The sequence below is a fragment of the Taudactylus pleione genome, unplaced genomic scaffold, assembly GCF_031769625.1.
Source record: "Taudactylus pleione unplaced genomic scaffold, aTauple2 ptg000286l, whole genome shotgun sequence".
Taxonomy (NCBI): Eukaryota; Metazoa; Chordata; class Amphibia; order Anura; family Myobatrachidae; genus Taudactylus; species Taudactylus pleione.
This window is the reverse complement of record NW_028284688.1, coordinates 1,011,123-1,031,412: the sequence shown is the minus strand read 5'-3', so window position 1 is coordinate 1,031,412 and position 20,290 is coordinate 1,011,123. Positions and strand designations below refer to the sequence as shown.

Sequence of the window (20,290 nt, the reverse complement as noted above, 5' to 3'; positions counted from 1 at the left end):
TGTTATACCTAGCGCTCCTCACCTGCAGCACATGCACCCTATGTTATACGTAGCCCTCCTCATCTGCAGCACATGCACCTTATGTTATACCTAGCCCTCCTCATCTGCAGCACATGCACCCTGTTATACCTAGCGCTCCTCATCTGCATCACATGCACCTTATGTTATACCTAGCCCTCCTCATCTGCAGCACATGCACCTTATGTTATACCTAGCCCTCCTCAACTGCAGCACATGCACCTTATGTTATACATAGCCCTCCTCATCTGCAGCACATGCACCTTATGTTATACCTAGCCCTCCTCAACTGCAGCACATGCACCTTATGTTATACCTAGCCCTCCTCATCTGCAGCACATGCACCCTATGTTATACATAGCGCTCCTCATCTGCTGCACATGCACATCATGTTATACCTAGCCCTCCTCATCTGCAGCACATGCACCTTATGTTATACCTAGCCCTCCTCATCTGCAGCACATGCACCTTATGTTATACCTAGCCCTTCTCATCTGCAGCACATGCACCTTATGTTATACCTAGCCCTTCTCATCTGCAGCACATGCACCTTATGTTATACCTAGCCCTCTTCATCTGCAGCACATGCACCTTATGTCATACCTAGCCCTCCTCATCTGCTGCACATGCACCTTATGTCATACCTAGCCCTCCTCATCTGCAGCACATGCACCTTATGTCATACCTAGCCCTTCTCATCTGCAGCACATGCACCTTATGTCATACCTAGCCCTCCTCATCTGCATCACATGCACCTTATGCTATACCTAGCCCTCCTCAACTGCAGCACATGCACCTTATGTTATACCTAGCCCTCCTCATCTGCAGCATATGCACCTTATGTTATACCTAGCCCTCCTCATCTGCAGCACATGCACCTTATATTATACCTAGCCCTCCTCATCTGCAGCACATGCACCTTATGTTATACCTAGCCCTCCTCATCTGCAGCACATGCACCTTATGTTATACCTAGCCCTCCTCATCTGCAGCACATGCACCTTATGTCATACCTAGCCCTCCTCATCTGCAGCACATGCACCTTATGTTATACCTAGCCCTCCTCACCTGCAGCACATGCACCTTATGTTATACCTAGCCCTCCTCCTCTGCAGCACATGCACCTTATGTTATACCTAGCCCTCCTCATCTGCATCACATGCACCTTATGTTATACGTAGCCCTCCTCATCTGCAGCACATGCTCCCTATGTTATACCTAGTGCTCCTCATCTGCATCACATGCACCTTATGTTATACCTAGCCCTCCTCATCTGCAGCACATGCACCTTATGTTATACCTAGCCCTCCTCAACTGCAGCACATGTACCTTATGTTATACCTAGCCCTCCTCATCTGCAGCACATGCACCTTATGTTATACCTAGCCCTCCTCAACTGCAGCACATGCACCTTATGTTATACCTAGCCCTCCTCATCTGCAGCACATGCACCCTATGTTATACATAGCGCTCCTCATCTGCAGCACATGCACCTCATGTTATACCTAGCCCTCCTCATCTGCAGCACATGCACCTTATGTTATACCTAGCCCTCCTCATCTACAGCACATGCACCTTATGTTATACCTAGCCCTCCTCACCTGCAGCACATGCACCTTATGTTATACCTAGCCCTCCTCCTCTGCAGCACATGCACCTTATATTATACCTAGCCCTCCTCATCTGCATCACATGCACCTTATGTTATACGTAGCCCTCCTCCTCTGCAGCACATGCACCTTATGTTATACCTAGCGCTCCTCACCTGCAGCACATGCACCCTATGTTATACGTAGCCCTCCTCATCTGCAGCACGTGCACCTTATGTTATACCTAGCCCTCCTCATCTGCAGCACATGCACCTTATGTTATACCTAGCCCTCCTCATCTGCAGCACATGCACCCTATGTTATACATAGCGCTCCTCATCTGCAGCACATGCACCCTATGTTATACGTAGCCCTCCTCATCTGCAACACATGCACCTTATGTTATACCTAGCCCTCCTCATCTGCAGCACATGCACCTTATGTTATACCTAGCCCTCCTCATCTGCAGCACATGCACCTTATGTTATACCTAGCCCTCCTCAACTGCAGCACATGCACCTTATTTTATACCTAGCCCTCCTCATCTGCAGCACATGCACCTTATGTTATACCTAGCCCTCCTCAACTGCAGCACATGCACCTTATGTTACCTAGCCCTCCTCATCTGCAGCACATGCACCCTATGTTATACATAGCGCTCCTCATCTGCAGCACATGCACCTCATGTTATACCTAGCCCTCCTCATCTGCAGCACATGCACCTTATGTTATACCTAGCCCTCCTCATCTGCAGCACATGCACCTTATGTTATACCTAGCCCTCCTCAACTGCAGCACATGCACCTTATGTTATACCTAGCCCTCCTCATCTGCAGCACATGCACCTTATGTTATACCTAGCCCTCCTCAACTGCAGCACATGCACCTTATGTTACCTAGCCCTCCTCATCTGCAGCACATGCACCCTATGTTATACATAGCGCTCCTCATCTGCAGCACATGCACCTCATGTTATACCTAGCCCTCCTCATCTGCAGCACATGCACCTTATGTTATACCTAGCCCTCCTCATCTGCAGCACATGCACCTTATGTTATACCTAGCCCTCCTCACCTGCAGCACATGCACCTTATGTTATACCTAGCCCTTCTCCTCTGCAGCACATGCACCTTATATTATACCTAGCCCTCCTCATCTGCATCACATGCACCTTATGTTATACGTAGCCCTCCTCCTCTGCAGCACATGCACCTTATGTTATACCTAGCGCTCTTCACCTGCAGCACATGCACCCTATGTTATACGTAGCCCTCCTCATCTGCAGCACATGCACCTTATGTTATACCTAGCCCTCCTCATCTGCAACACATGCACCCTGTTATACCTAGTGCTCCTCATCTGCATCACATGCACCTTATGTTATACCTAGCCCTCCTCATCTGCAGCACATGCACCTTATGTTATACCTAGTCCTCCTCAACTGCAGCACATGCACCTTATGTTATACCTAGCCCTCCTCATCTGCAGCACATGCACCTTATGTTATACCTAGCCCTCCTCAACTGCAGCACATGCACCTTATGTTATACCTAGCCCTCCTCATCTGCAGCACATGCACCCTATGTTATACATAGCGCTCCTCATCTGCAGCACATGCACCTCATGTTATACCTAGCCCTCCTCATCTGCAGCACATGCACCTTATGTTATACCTAGCCCTCCTCATCTGCAGCACATGCACCTTATGTTATACCTAGCCCTTCTCATCTGCAGCACATGCACCTTATGTTATACCTAGCCCTTCTCATCTGCAGCACATGCACCTTATGTTATACCTAGCCCTCCTCATCTGCTGCAGATGCACCTTATGTCATACCTAGCCCTCCTCATCTGCAGCACATGCACCTTATGTCATACCTAGCCCTTCTCATCTGCAGCACATGCACCTTATGTTATACCTAGCCCTTCTCATCTGCATCACATGCACCTTATGCTATACCTAGCCCTCCTCAACTGCAGCACATGCACCTTATGTTATACCTAGCCCTCCTCATCTGCAGCACATGCACCTTATGTTATACCTAGCCCTCCTCATCTGCAGCACATGCACCTTATGTTATACCTAGCCCTCCTCATCTGCAGCACATGCACCTTATGTTATACCTAGCCCTCCTCATCTGCAGCACATGCACCTTATGTTATACCTAGCCCTCCTCATCTGCAGCACATGCACCATATGTTATACCTATCCCTCCTCATCTGCAGCACATGCACCTTATGTTATTCCTAGCCCTCCTCATCTGCAGCACATGCACCCTATGTTATACCTAGCCCTCCTCATCTGCAGTACATGTAACTTTTGTTATACCTAGCCATCCTCATCTGCAGTACATGTAACTTTTGTTATACCTAGCCATCCTCATCTGCAGTACATGCATCCTATGTTATACCTAGCCCTCCTCATCTGCAGCACATGCACCTTATGTTATACCTAGCCCTTCTCATCTGCAGCACATGCACCTTATGTTATACCTAGCCCTCCTCATCTGCAGCACATGCACCTTATGTTATACCTAGCCCTCCTCATCTGCAGCACATGCACCTTATGTTATACCTAGCCCTCCTCATCTGCAGCACATTCAGCTTATGTCATACCTAGCCCTCCTCACCTACAGCACATGCACCTTATGTTATACCTAGCCCTCCTCATCTGCAGCACATGCACCTTATGTCATACCTAGCCCTCCTCATCTGCAGCACATGCACCTTATGTTATACCTAGCCCTCCTCACCTGCAGCACATGCACCTTATGTTATACCTAGCCCTCCTCCTCTGCAGCACATGCACCTTATGTTATACCTAGCCCTCCTCCTCTGCAGCACATGCACCTTATGTTATACCTAGCCCTCCTCATCTGCAGCACATGCACCTTATGTTATACCTAGCCCTCCTCATCTGCAGCACATGCACCTTATGTTATACCTAGCGCTCCTCACCTGCAGCACATGCACCCTATGTTATACGTAGCCCTCCTCATCTGCAACAAATGCACCTTATGTTATACCTAGCCATCCTCATCTGCAGCACATGCACCCTATGTTATACCTAGTGCTCCTCATCTGCATCACATGCACCTTATGTTATACCTAGCCCTCCTCATCTGCAGCACATGCACCTTATGTTATACCTAGCCCTCCTCAACTGCAGCACATGCACCTTATGTTATACCTAGCCCTCCTCAACTGCAGCACATGCACCTTATGTTATACCTAGCCCTCCTCATCTGCAGCACATGCACCTTATGTTATACCTAGCCCTCCTCATCTGCAGCACATGCACCTTATGTTATACCTAGCCCTTCTCATCTGCAGCACATGCACCTTATGTTATAACTAGCCCTTCTCACCTGCAGCACATGCACCTTATGTTATACCTAGCCCTCCTCATCTGCAGTACATGCACCTTATGTTATACCTAGCCCTCCTCATCTGCAGCACATGCACCCTGTTATACCTAGTGCTCCTCATCTGCATCACATGCACCTTATGTTATACCTAGCCCTCCTCATCTGCAGCACATGCACCTTATGTTATACCTAGCCCTCCTCATCTGCAGCACATGCACCTTATGTTATACCTAGCCCTTCTCATCTGCAGCACATGCACCTTATGTTATAACTAGCCCTTCTCACCTGCAGCACATGCACCTTATGTTATACGTAGCCCTCCTCATCTGCAGCACATGCACCTTATGTTATACCTAGCCCTCCTCATCTGCAACACATGCACCCTGTTATACCTAGTGCTCCTCATCTGCATCACATGCACCTTATGTTATACCTAGCCCTCCTCATCTGCAGCACATGCACCTTATTTTATACCTAGTCCTCCTCAACTGCAGCACATGCACCTTATGTTATACCTAGCCCTCCTCATCTGCAGCACATGCACCTTATGTTATACCTAGCCCTCCTCAACTGCAGCACATGCACCTTATGTTATACCTAGCCCTCCTCATCTGCAGCACATGCACCCTATGTTATACATAGCGCTCCTCATCTGCAGCACATGCACCTCATGTTATACCTAGCCCTCCTCATCTGCAGCACATGCACCTTATGTTATACCTAGCCCTCCTCATCTGCAGCACATGCACCTTATGTTATACCTAGCCCTTCTCATCTGCAGCACATGCACCTTATGTTATACCTAGCCCTTCTCATCTGCAGCACATGCACCTTATGTTATACCTAGCCCTCCTCATCTGCTGCAGATGCACCTTATGTCATACCTAGCCCTCCTCATCTGCAGCACATGCACCTTATGTCATACCTAGCCCTTCTCATCTGCAGCACATGCACCTTATGTTATACCTAGCCCTTCTCATCTGCATCACATGCACCTTATGCTATACCTAGCCCTCCTCAACTGCAGCACATGCACCTTATGTTATACCTAGCCCTCCTCATCTGCAGCACATGCACCTTATGTTATACCTAGCCCTCCTCATCTGCAGCACATGCACCTTATGTTATACCTAGCCCTCCTCATCTGCAGCACATGCACCTTATGTTATACCTAGCCCTCCTCATCTGCAGCACATGCACCTTATGTTATACCTAGCCCTCCTCATCTGCAGCACATGCACCATATGTTATACCTATCCCTCCTCATCTGCAGCACATGCACCTTATGTTATTCCTAGCCCTCCTCATCTGCAGCACATGCACCCTATGTTATACCTAGCCCTCCTCATCTGCAGTACATGTAACTTTTGTTATACCTAGCCATCCTCATCTGCAGTACATGTAACTTTTGTTATACCTAGCCATCCTCATCTGCAGTACATGCATCCTATGTTATACCTAGCCCTCCTCATCTGCAGCACATGCACCTTATGTTATACCTAGCCCTTCTCATCTGCAGCACATGCACCTTATGTTATACCTAGCCCTCCTCATCTGCAGCACATGCACCTTATGTTATACCTAGCCCTCCTCATCTGCAGCACATGCACCTTATGTTATACCTAGCCCTCCTCATCTGCAGCACATTCAGCTTATGTTATACCTAGCCCTCCTCATCTGCAGCACATGCACCTTATGTTATACCTAGCCCTCCTCATCTGCAGCACATGCACCTTATGTTATACCTAGCCCTCCTCATCTGCAGCACATGCACTTTATGTCATACCTAGCCAACCTCACCTACAGCACATGCACCTTATGTTATACCTAGCCCTCCTCATCTGCAGCACATGCACCTTATGTCATACCTAGCCCTCCTCATCTGCAGCACATGCACCTTATGTTATACCTAGCCCTCCTCACCTGCAGCACATGCACCTTATGTTATACCTAGCCCTCCTCCTCTGCAGCACATGCACCTTATGTTATACCTAGCCCTCCTCCTCTGCAGCACATGCACCTTATGTTATACCTAGCCCTCCTCATCTGCAGCACATGCACCTTATGTTATACCTAGCCCTCCTCATCTGCAGCACATGCACCTTATGTTATACCTAGCGCTCCTCACCTGCAGCACATGCACCCTATGTTATACGTAGCCCTCCTCATCTGCAACAAATGCACCTTATGTTATACCTAGCCATCCTCATCTGCAGCACATGCACCCTATGTTATACCTAGTGCTCCTCATCTGCATCACATGCACCTTATGTTATACCTAGCCCTCCTCATCTGCAGCACATGCACCTTATGTTATACCTAGCCCTCCTCAACTGCAGCACATGCACCTTCTGTTATACCTAGCCCTCCTCAACTGCAGCACATGCACCTTATGTTATACCTAGCCCTCCTCATCTGCAGCACATGCACCTTATGTTATACCTAGCCCTCCTCATCTGCAGCACATGCACCTTATGTTATACCTAGCCCTTCTCATCTGCAGCACATGCACCTTATGTTATAACTAGCCCTTCTCACCTGCAGCACATGCACCTTATGTTATACCTAGCCCTCCTCATCTGCAGTACATGCACCTTATGTTATACCTAGCCCTCCTCATCTGCAGCACATGCACCCTATGTTATACCTTGCGCTCCTCATCTGCATCACATGCACCTTATGTTATACCTAGCTCTCCTCATCTGCAGCACATGCACCTTATGTTATACCTAGCCCTCCTCAACTGCAGCACATGCACCTTATGTTATACATAGCCCTCCTCATCTGCAGCACATGCACCCTATGTTATACATAGCGCTCCTCATCTGCAGCACATGCACCTCATGTTATACCTAGCCCTCCTCATCTGCAGCACATGCACCTTATGTTATACCTAGCCCTCCTCATCTGCAGCACATGCACCATATGTTATACCTAGCCCTCCTCATCTGCAGCACATGCACCTTATGTTATACCTAGCCCTCCTCATCTGCAGCACATGCACCATATGTTATACGTAGCCCTCCTCATCTGCAGCACATGCACCATATGTTATACCTAGCCCTCTTCATCTGCAGCACATGCACCTTATGTTATACCTAGCCCTCCTCATCTGCAGCACATGCACCTTATGTTATAGCTAGCCCTCCTCATCTGCAGCACATGCACCTTATGTTACACCTAGCCCTCCTCATCTGCATCACATGCACCTTATGTTATACCTAGCCCTCCTCATCTGCATCACATGCACCTTATGCTATACCTAGCCCTCCTCATCTGCAATACATGCACCTTATGTTATACCTAGCCCTCCTCATCTGCAGCTCATGCACCTTATGTTATACCTAGCTCTCCTCATCTGCAGCACATGCACCTTATGTTATACCTAGCCCTCCTCATCTGCTGCACATGCACCTTATGATATACCTAGCCCTCCTCATCTGTAGCACATGCACCCTATGTTATACCTAGCCCTCCTCATCTGCATCACATGCACCCTATGTTATACCTAGCCCTCCTCATCTGCAGTACATGTAACTTATGTTATACCTAGCCCTCCTCATCTGCAGCACATTCACCTTATGTTATACCTAGCCCTCCTTATCTGCAGCACATGCATCTTATGTTATACCTATCCCTCCTCATCTGCAGCACATTCACCTTATGTTATACCTAGCCCTCCTCATCTGCAGCACATGCACCTTATGTCATACCTAGCCCTCCTCATCTGCAGCACATGCACCTTATGTCATACCTAGCCCTCCTCATCTGCAGCACATGCACCTTATGTTATACCTAGCCCTCCTCATCTGCATCACATTCACCTTATGTTATACCTAGCCCTCCTCATCTGCAGCACATGCACCTTATGTTATACCTAGCCCTCCTCTACCTAGCCCTCCTCACCTGCAGCACATGCACCTTATGTTATACCTAGCCCTCCTCATCTGCAAGCACATGCACCTTATGTTATACCTAGCCCTCCTCACCTACAGCACATGCACCTTATGTTATACCTAGCCCTCCTCATCTGCATCACATGCACCTTATGTTATACCTAGCCCTCCTCATCTGCAGCACATGCACCTTATGTTATACCTAGCCCTCCTCATCTGCAGCACATGCATCTTATGTTATACCTAGCCCTCCTCATCTGCAGCACATGCATCTTATGTTATACCTAGCCCTCCTCCTCTGCAGCACATGCACCTTATGTTATACCTAGCCCTGCTCATCTGCAGCACATGCACCCTATGTTATACCTAGCCCTCCTCATCTGCAGCACATGCACCCTATGTTATTCCTAACCCTCCACATCTGCACCATAATTGTAATGGGAAATGTGATCTGACCAAAGTTACTAAAAATAAATTGTAAAAAAATACTGGGGCAAGCCCTGTGGCAATAACGCCACTTTTAGGTGGCGTTATCGAGGGTCTCCCCCGGTTACCGGGCTCCACCTCTGCTTTAAAAGGTAGGGCAGAGCCGAAGCCGGTCCCAGTTATCAGCTGTGTGGTCTAAACAGACCGCAAGCTGATACACTGCAAAAAAAAAATAGTGGTCGTGGCTGCGGTGATGACTCCCCTCTGTTCAGCTGGTCTCCCATGCTGCACTGCGGCCCGGTCACCAGGTGATCAGGTCCTAGTGCAATATGGGATATTAGCTGACCGGAGGCATGGAAGACATCACCGGAGCACCAATGACTGCAGGTAAGTGCTATTAAGGGAGGGGGAGATGGGGGGGGGCGCGATCATGGGGGTGGGGCTTTGTGTCACGGGCAGGGCTTAGCGCTGGGGATGTAGCAGCGACAGTCAGTCGGCGCATGCGCGGGGCACTAGTCACAGTATTTTTTCCGAAAATACCGTGACTAGTGTGCGGAGGGGATTCGCAGGGACAGAGCTTTCTCGCAAGCTCTGTCCCTACAAGGGATTTGTAGTAAATCCCTGTGATGTTGCCTGAATACACAATGCGAATTCAGTCGATAATATCACACTACAATCTGCATTACAAATGCGGATTGTAGTAAATAGAGCCCTTAGTATTTTATACATAATCATAGACCATGTCACTTGTGAAATGGGAGTGATGGTACAATCCCAGCGATGTAGATATCACGTATTGTCACTGTTAGGGAAAGGTAGGCACACGAGGAGATAATCATTGCAGAGGCTATGGTGCAGGTACAGGTAGAAGGGTGGAAGCCTATGGGAGGAGGGAAATGATGATGAATTGCAGAGAGAGCAGAAAGGAGATCACCCACTGAGCCCTGGGGACCCCAATCTATAAAGGAAATGCTCAAGAGTTTGATACAGCTGGGAACAGCTATGGCTTGTGAAATAGTATAAAAACCATATTGGGTACAGGGTTTATAATAATAGGAGTTTAGGGCAGAGGGAGCAGATGAGGACAGAACAATTATATAAAAAAAAGAAATAGCCCTTGTATGTCGCTGACAATGACATTAAATGCAGAAATACTAATGACAAACAGATACATTTAGATACATTGTCAGCCTGTTACATTAGCCTGCCTTTATCTTCCAGAGCTGTTGCCTTGGATTGGAAACAATGAATTAAGGAAACCTTGTTATTAGTGCCATTGATAGTAAGCGGTATATTTACTAAAGTGAGAGTTTTTAGAAGAGGAGATGTTGCCCATAGCAACCAATCAGATTCTAGCTATTATCTTCTAGAGGGTGCTAGATAAATGATGAGTAGAATCTGATTGGTTGCTATGAGCAACATCTCCAATTTAAAAAACCTGCACTTTAGTAAATATCCCCCTAAAAGTCTGCACCACCCCTCTTGGCTGTGTGATTGCAGAGGTGACTGTTAGGATGACAACCAGGTTTTTCTTCATCCATATAAGCATCAAAGTATCATAATGTATTATAGAATACCTAGTTTTCAGTCATTACATTTACTCTTTGCTCCTTTGGGTTTTTATGTAGCTGTGTCTATTATAGCGAACTCCATCTTCAGTTCCATTCTTTGAGCCTCCACATAAGCCCTCCCCTAATAGTATCATACTGTACCAGTTATGTCAGAGCTGACCTACTGCTAACATCAGGGAATTGTGAGAATGTCATGAATAAATAATATTCACAGTATTAACAGGACGGCATTGGAAGGACTTATATATATATATATATATATATATATATATATATATATATATATATATATATATATATGATATAGAGATAATGGCACCAACAAAAAACAAACCTTCCATTCTCTTTCTGGCTGTCAATCATAAATTCATAAATTCTCACGTTTATAAACACTCGACCCCCTAAGTGTCTCACCCTCCTGTAAACGTTAATTGTTTGAACATTCTCTTACCCAGCTCAAGGTGGACCTGCAAAAGCATATGAGGACTATATATATTTTAAACATCTTGTGGGAGATTTATCTAATCTTGGAACTAAATAAAGTGGAGAAAGATAATGGGGTCTATGTACTAAGTAGTGTTAGGAGACAGAGTGAAAAGTGATAAGGTGCCAGCCAATCAGCTTTTAACTGTCATTTTTCAAACACAGCCTGTGACATGGCAGGTGGGAGCTGATTGGCTGGTACCTTATCACTTTTCACTCTGTCTCATAACACTGCTTAGTAAATGGACCCCAGTTTTTAACTGTTATTTTTCTAGCTGCCTGTAAAATGACAGCTAGAAGCTGATTGGTTGCTACTTTACCTTTCTATATATGCTTTTAACATACTATAAGTTAGCCTATTTACCATTGGTGCCAGTGGGTGTCCTGAAAAGTATCAGTCCTGGAGCTGTTTATCAAACTTCTCATGCCGGTGCAGGGGATCCAATAAGAGCCCACCCTGGCAAAGAATAAAAACGTACATACTGTGCGTGCCTGGCCTTTTATGTACAAGTAATCCCCTTTTGGTGAAAAATGTTGCTATACTGTAACCTATAGGTAACAATAGCTGACAACATCTAAAGATGACATTAATTACTGGAAGGCAAGCTCCGGAGCCTGAGGAATTGGGGTAAAGCACAGTCCCCATTAGTAAAAAATGGGACTGCTGTATCCTGTGTTGGATAGCTGAACACGGGAGATGTGTATGTTATCACCGGCATCCAGGTTTTGGTAAATAGCAGGGATCTTGTGAACATTTTTTCGGGATTGACCAGCTTGATAAATAGTCCCCTTGATTTTACAATCAGACAGGCAGTGATTTCCACTGGGCCATTGATTCTGCCAGAATTCATGATGAGCGTTTTTCATTCAATCAGATCTTTGCAAGATGGACCCCCCACATGTTGGATAAAATGCTCAGAGATCCAATAGTTGAACAATCTAATGTGTTTTTTTACATCTTTGTCTAGATTAAGCCAATACTGATCCAGTGTAAGGTGATATTTGAGATAACCCCTTAAAGTTGTGTTTAAATGTATATTAATGGTAATCATTTACAATCATTGTTAAGTTTTGTAGTGACATTAAAACTGTGGTGTTACTAGGGAGGTGCAGGCGACACCATACAAGGGGGTAACACCAAAATAGCAGAGCTGCTCTGTTACATTGGTGTCATCCCCTCGGATGGTGTCACTGAGCAGAGCTGCAGCTTGGGATGGGAGGATGGGGAGGTGACATGTGACCACGCCCCCAAAATGGGAGGACGGGGAGGTGACATGTGACCACGCCCCCAAAATGGGAGAACGGGGAGGTGACATGTGACCACGCCCCCAAAATGGCACACTCAGGGTGTGTTGGGAAGTACCACACTAGGTGTAACCACCCATTGTGACGCCTCTGATTGGAACTGTTGTTCATTTGGAAATACAGGTGACTTTTATCATCTCATAATGAAAAGGAGACTCCTTTTTCTTCAAAACAGAAAACTAGCATTCCCCTTTAAAATAGTGTGTCCTTTTCACAAAACGTACCCATGTATTATTTTGTTTTGAGACATAAAGCACTATATTAATTTAGTCCAATTAATATTATTAATCAAGGTGAAGCAAGAATGGCAAATTAATCATTATAATATAAATATTTACAGTATACACAAACTGTTCCAAAAAATGGAGGTGTAATTATCGTCTCCAGTCATTTTACTGTAGTGTACTTTGTAAATCTAATTAAAAATACTCTTTGAAAAACAAATGTGTAACAGCCATCTTGTAGTCAGTTGCTAAAGAAAAGGAAAATGCTATTTTAATTACCAGTTTCATATTAGTGTGTGTTTTCCATCGTCATTGATTTTTGCTCCTAGTTGACCAGTCTGTTGGGTGACAGAACGCTGCCTCTGTGGCTCATCCTCGGTGACATTACTGTCAGGGTTTTTGGAAGTCACCAAGCTGGTGTGTAAGGGTACTAATCTAAATGTACATTTTCACAGGAGATTACACTGTACCAGGAACTACATCCACATGCATCTATTTGTCTCCTTTATGCTGAGGGCTGCAAGCATATTCATTAAGGACAGAGTGGTTCACACTCATATAGGAGTGAAGGAATTAGATGCAATGCTCCTGGGGGACCTTAGGAGCGTCATGGTGGCCCCTGTACTGGATAAATCGCAATACGTAAGTCAATCAAAGGAGATTAAGGAGTCTTATGTTAACACTTGCATGACTTGCAGTATATATATATATATATATATATATGTATGTATATATATATATATATATATATATATATGTCAAATATTGCATATAACCAAATAGTCTCATGATTAAATCAAATTATTTTTTTAAACAAAAAAGACTGTTTAATATATTACTGTATAAAAAATAAATATTGTTATTAATTATACTTAAATACAATATTCTCAAAGTGATTTATTTCCTAATAAGAATAATAAGTATACAAATACGAATAATGACACTAAGAGGGGTATTCAATATGAAAGGTTAACTTCCCTGGCGAAGTTAACGTTTCATATCGGAGTTTTCTTCTGCGTAAAGGTATGGTGCGCGCTGCCGCTTATCCCCGTATTCAATATCAAATTAACGAAAACGGGAAACGAAGTTTGATTTGCGTAAAGTTACAAATTTTTCCTTAAAATAATTGTAAGACCCCCCTAAAGTTGTAAAAACATGGGGAACACTATGGGTACCCCCGTTTTAGCCTTTAATTGAAAGTCGGGGCTTTAAATAGCCGCAGCATTGAAGAAGTGATACAGAAGAGCACTTAGGTTATTTTTTTCGTTTTTTTAAGTGGTCCCATCAAATTTGGGGTACATGAAAATGGGTACTAGCATATTTTGATGTCCCTAAAGTAATTTTTTTAAAATTCTGCATTTGTGCACCTGCCGCTATAATTCTATTCTAGAAAACACGTGCCGCATACATGCAGAATAGCCCTGAACCTATTTCCCTATTGTTCAACAATTTTTTCCCATTTTTTTTTTTTGCACCCCATTTTTTAAATTAATTTTTTGGGGTGTTCCTATTTTTTTTTTAACTTTTTTTGACACAGTTCTTTTTTAAATGTCAGTCTCAGGGGTGCAGGCTATTTTTTTTAAGCCTGCACCCCTAAACCCCAATTCTGAACTTTTTTTCGACACCTATTCAATGGTGAAAAGTTATCACCGTTTTTTATCAAAGACTTTTTAAAACTGCGATAAGTTTTTGAAATTGAATATGGTGTAAAACTAAAACCAGTGATATTAATGCAAAAACGTTAAAAAGTGCGATATTAACGCAAAAAACGATGTTATCGCACCCATATTGAATACCCTTATATGTAACAAATGTTATTTTTTGGTTTGTTCTTGTGTTTGAAGTGTTATTTCCTAATTGCCTTTGCCCCAAGAGTATACAAAATGCCAATTATTCCCCATAAACTATGCTATTGTGACCGCGCCAGAGATATTTTGAAATGTTTTTATTTTCCAAGACATTTCTGATACTTCAGTGTGGTTGCAGAGCATTCAACTCTGCCATAGGGCCCAATAACACTGACTGTACCACCGAATGATGCTTCATATTGCCGTGAGTCTTTGGGAATGATTAGCTTACTATGGATTAGCTGGATGTATACCACAGCCACCGCCAGGACAGAGCATTCAGCCACATCCCTACTAAGATTCGCTGCTTTCTTTGCCTTTGGAACAGCAGGGACACCAAGGCGCACTACAACAGACGAGTTCTGTGTGTGGATGAATAATGTCAAGAGGGAGCCACCGGTGGACTCCAGGAAGGTGCTGATGCCTCCACAACACATCAAGTTGGGCCTTATGAAACAATTTGTTAGAGCTCTAGTTAAGGATTCAGCAGCCGTCAAGTATCATTGAGACTTCTTTCCTAAGCTGTCTTAGGTGAAGGTCAAAACTTGGTGTTTTTGTGGGACCACAGATTAAGAAGATCCTGCAGCGCAAGGAGTTCCCAAAAATGCTCAGAAAGAGGAAGCTGCTTGGACCAGTTTTATCACAGTGGTTCAGGGTTTCCTGGGCAATCACAAGGTCGAAAACTATGTGGAGTTAGTTGAGACTTTGGGGAAGAACTTCGGCACAACGGGGTGTAGGAAGTCCATATTCTTGATGTTCATCTTGAGAAATTCGAGAAGAACATGAGAGCATACTAGGAGGAGCAAGGCGAGCACTTCCAACAGGATATAATGCAGTTTGAACACCGTTACCAAGGACAGTATAATGACAACATGATGGGATACTACATTTGGGGGCTGATCCTTGAAACTGATATACTGTACAATCATACTGTAAATATCGAAAAACTACTCACTTCTACAGTAATACTTTTGTGGTCATGTTTGTACAACTTTACATGTTAATATTCATACATACATACGCAGATTTTTTTTTTCTCACATTGTGTAAAAGAAAATGCAAATTCTCCCTTTTCTCATCTGAAATAGGAATATTTCAAAGTATAAAATGTCCTGGTCACAAAGCAAAGTTTGAGGGTAATACATACCATTTTTCGTACTTTTGAGACATAAGCAATTAAGAAACAGCACTTACTACCCAAGGACAAAAAAAGCTGTTACATAGTGTAATCATGTATCTTATTTCCATTTTATTGTATAATTGAAAGAAGACCCCTAATGATTAGTATATTATTTATACAGTATGTTCAAATATATGCACATTGTGAACTGGTGCTACCCCATGTGAATTACTATATTACTTCCATAACCTACGCACTCAGGTATACTAATTAATTTTGATTAAAAATTACAAAGCTAGGATTTTTATATTGAACTCGCACCCTCCCGATGTGTGAACAAAAATCCAAATGAATGCTTACCGTATCCTGCTTTAATTTAATGTTTTACTGAATAGATTTATGCCGCGATTGAGCGTATTTTCAGGAAAATACAACTACTGGGAACAGGGGCAGAACTATGGGAGACCATGGAGGCGCCTGCACTGAAGGGACACCTCCTCCATTGCCCACAATATATTCACCCCATTAGGGCTGTAAATATGTACATGGAGTGTACCATCACGGCTACCAATACATGGTATTTTCCCTTTTTTTAGGGGGGGGCACCAAATTATAACTTTCCTCTGGGCGTCTGGGATGAACTTACGCCACTGACCGGGAAACAGGGGTTTGTCACCCATTAATGCGCATAATAAAGAAAATTTGCACTACGCATAAAGTTAATATGGGTTATTTTAGCTGCAATAAGGATTTCAGCTGTGTTGACATTTTGAATGTTGACATAAGTGTCGACGATTTGATTCCTGACATTTTCGATATTGTGACCGCATACCCATGTACAAACTGATAGTTGCACATGAGCAGTAGTTGTGCCGGGGTCCAAACCCAGGCGTAAAGTGATTGCAAAAGTGATCACTTTACTTCTTACTGATCGCCGGGAACCCCTGTCCTGGCAACTGTTATTGCCGTGATTTGTGACCATAAAGCAGGCACACTGTATATAAAAATATATATTCCCCTAAGAACACTTCTTACTTTATTCTATGTTTAGAAACCAGGTCAATATGGGAAGTTTGAAATCTATTATGGGTGGGATGTACTAAGGGCAGAAATGCGGTAAACCCTCCGAAAATTGTACTTACGGGGGTTTTACTGCATTTATCATATGTACAAAGCCCAGAAATGTGACACATTCCGTTGCTTAGACCCTGCAGGTAACATCATCTTTTGATGGCTTTACCCAATAAAAGCCTATGGGCTTTTTTCAGGACACCCCCTGAGAGAAATCCCTCCCAGCTCCCCCTGCGGTGTACATGACTTTCTGTGCATGCGCAGGATGACAAAGGGACTTCAGAGTCATAAATGTATCGGATGTTTCTGGGCGGTGATTGGCGAATGTGCGGAGTGTTGCCAGCATGTGGCTGTGTACAGAGATGTTTAACCACTCACATAGGAGGCTGTACTAGGGATGGCCATCGGTGGGGTGTCCATTGATGGTCACCAATGATGGGCCCATCGATGATTGCCATTGATGGTACTAAAAACCATCTATGGTGAACCATTGATGGTTTACACCCCATTGATGGTCACCTCCGCAGTGGGCCAATAAAAAAATAAGGACAGGGCTTAGCGGTCTTCAGGGTGGGGCTATGCTCCGTCCTGCCACAAAACAAAGAGATAACATTGGCTCCCCCTCATCTATCGATGGCGGAGAACCATTGGTTCTCTGCCATCAATGGCAAAACTAATTAACATCGGCCTGCAACCATCAATGTTATGAAAACATCGATGGCTGATGGCCATCCCTAGTCCATACTTGAATGGAAATACTGCACCTGCCATGGGGATGGTGCAAGTTTCGATGGTGCAACTGATGGTGGCATCTAAATATACACAAGTCGGTCTTTCAGAATCTACTGCGCTGATAGCGGGTGTCTCAGTCCTTGCGTATGTGAACGCGCGGATGTACGGCCATTAAAAGTTGCAGACATGGACGCCGCTGCATGAGAATCAGCCACAATATGATTATAATGGGACTTCTTCCTATATGTAAAAAAACATATAGGTATATTATGGAAATATAGGTGTATAATGGCAATATCATCATTATTATAATATTTTGTTAAATCACGTTTACTCTTTACATTTTACATGAACCATATGAGTCCTTCCTGATTTTGATGCTACAACGATATAACAGTTTGCAATGACAATAACCTCATTTCTGTATTTCTTCCTAGGTTGGGTGTAAGATCGCCGTCGTTATGTTCATTTATTTTTTGGCCACAAATTACTACTGGATTCTGGTGGAAGGACTCTACCTGCACAGCTTGATATTTGTGGCATTCTTTTCTGACACTAGATACTTATGGGGCTTCACACTCATAGGCTGGGGTAAGTGACATCTCTAACTTTGTACAGTATATGATAGAACAGCCTCACGTCACTGGGGTACAGACTGAACGCATTGTACTGTATTGTTGCTTTTGTTTTTCTATTTACTTTAAGGGTTATCATTAGATGATACTGTATACTGCTTTTTTGGGCTGATTGAAAATATTATTTTAACTTTTTAGCCTTTTGGAATTTTTATGACCATTGAGAGATTTGATATGCTTGTGCAGTATATACAGCTACATTTAGTGTATGGGCCACCATCGACCCACTTGCGAGCGGGTCTGAATCAAGCCCTGTGGGCGGTGATTCAGACCCGCTCGCTAAGCCGCAGATGTACGCTTTGGGCGATAGTCGCCCGTTTGCGCATACATATCAGTATGTGCATGTGTGCATCACTCACTGCGATTTGTGAATTGTGCGCTCATAGTACACAGACGACGCTATTTTGAGTGACAGCGCCATTTCTGGGTGGTAACAGGGGAAGGTGCTTGTGAACGGGGGAGTGCTGATGCGAAAACAGGCGTGTCTGGGCGCAAAAATGGAGTTTAATGGGTGTGCATAATTAGCAAAGGTGCGTCATTGTACACATCACTTAGATGTATTTCTGCCTGCCATGATGGAAGTGCTTGCGGTAGGGCATAGTCAACCACATGTGCTGCGTTCGCATCTGATGGTACCAGATGTACCAATGGTTACATACACTTCTGGTGGGTGTCTGCATATACAAAGTGATCGCACGCAAAGACATAGTGGGTGTGTTTATGCCTTGCCGTGCGATCGCCTACCTTGCAGGGTTTGTGCCAGATTTGCATACGTTGGGAGCGAGCATACGCATCTAGCGAGTGGGTCTGAATCAGGCCCTGTATCCTCTTTTTCAAAATATTTCCCAGTTTACAATTAGAAAGTTGTCTGTAATGTTGTACTAATTTGCCAGTAATTAAATTTAGTGTCCTTTTGAAGATAGACAGGTACAAAAAGTTGACAGGGTCAAAAGGTCGACATTGAAATGGTCGACAAAAATATGGTCATTTTTTTGTTTGTTTTTTAGGGCCAGGGTTAAGCACTTTCCAGAGGATAAGTGTTAGGCTCTAGGAGGGATGGTTAGGGTTAGCCAGTTACCGGAGGAGTATGGTTAGGCTCTAGGAGGGATGGTTAGGGTTAGCCACTTACCGGAGGATTATGGTTAGGCTCTAGGAGGGATGGTTAGGGTTAGCCACTTACCCTGATGGTTAGGGTTCGGCACCAGGAGGTAGAGTTAGGGTTTGGCACCAATGGGAGAGTTAGGGTGAAGGTGAAGAATACGGTTACAAAAAAAAATGTGTCAACAATTTTTGATCAACCATTTCAATTTCAACCTTTTGACCTTGTCAACATTTTGTTCTTGTTTATCTTTATCCATGTTGACATTTTGTGTGTTGGCCTTTTGAACCTATAGACCTTTTGTCCCTGTCTACAGTACCTATTGAATGTTTACCATTTGGTGTCTCTCTAGACACTGTCTATCTTTTTACTATAGATCTTTTATACTAAACCCTTAGTAAACTAAGGGGTCTATTTATGAAGCCTAAACCTATGTGTAACTGATTTATCCCCATCGTTTAACCATTGTGAAATATCAGGGCTACAGTATATAACAAAAACCTAATGCAGGGAAAACCAAGGAACTGCTCAGCAAAGCTCTGATGATGTCATACGTTGTAGCCTATAGATTACAGTATTTCCTCATAGATATCTCTCAGACAGCCTTGACTGTGTGCATGAGCCATACTTAAGCCGATTAACCTGGAAGCAAACTGACAGCGAAAACTTCAATTCAATATACACTCTTCACTCGAATGCAACACAGAACAGAGGGCCTGATTCAGAGCCGGACGCTCGCTCTGAATCAGTGCCCTCCCTCTCTTTTTTTAGAGCGGCCTCCTGGCCAGTCGCATAGCTGTGGGTGACCACCCACAGCTATAGCGAGCGGCCAAAAAGATAGTCGCAATGGTCAAGACCATCGCGACCATCGGGCTTGCGGCGAGACCCTTGTGGTAGGGTCTCGTT

At 44.3% G+C, this 20,290-nt stretch overlaps 1 protein-coding gene across 1 annotated transcript in view; it reads left to right on the top strand.

Annotated features, from left to right (window-relative positions):
* Positions 1-20,290, top strand: part of PTH2R (parathyroid hormone 2 receptor) — a 496,129-nt gene that overhangs the window by 282,875 nt on the left and 192,964 nt on the right. Inside the window, exons 6-7 of the mRNA XM_088482403.1 lie at positions 13,336-13,522; positions 18,088-18,241. Coding sequence (XP_088338529.1) covers positions 13,336-13,522; positions 18,088-18,241 — 341 coding nt within the window. The remainder of the gene's footprint in view (positions 1-13,335; positions 13,523-18,087; positions 18,242-20,290) is intronic.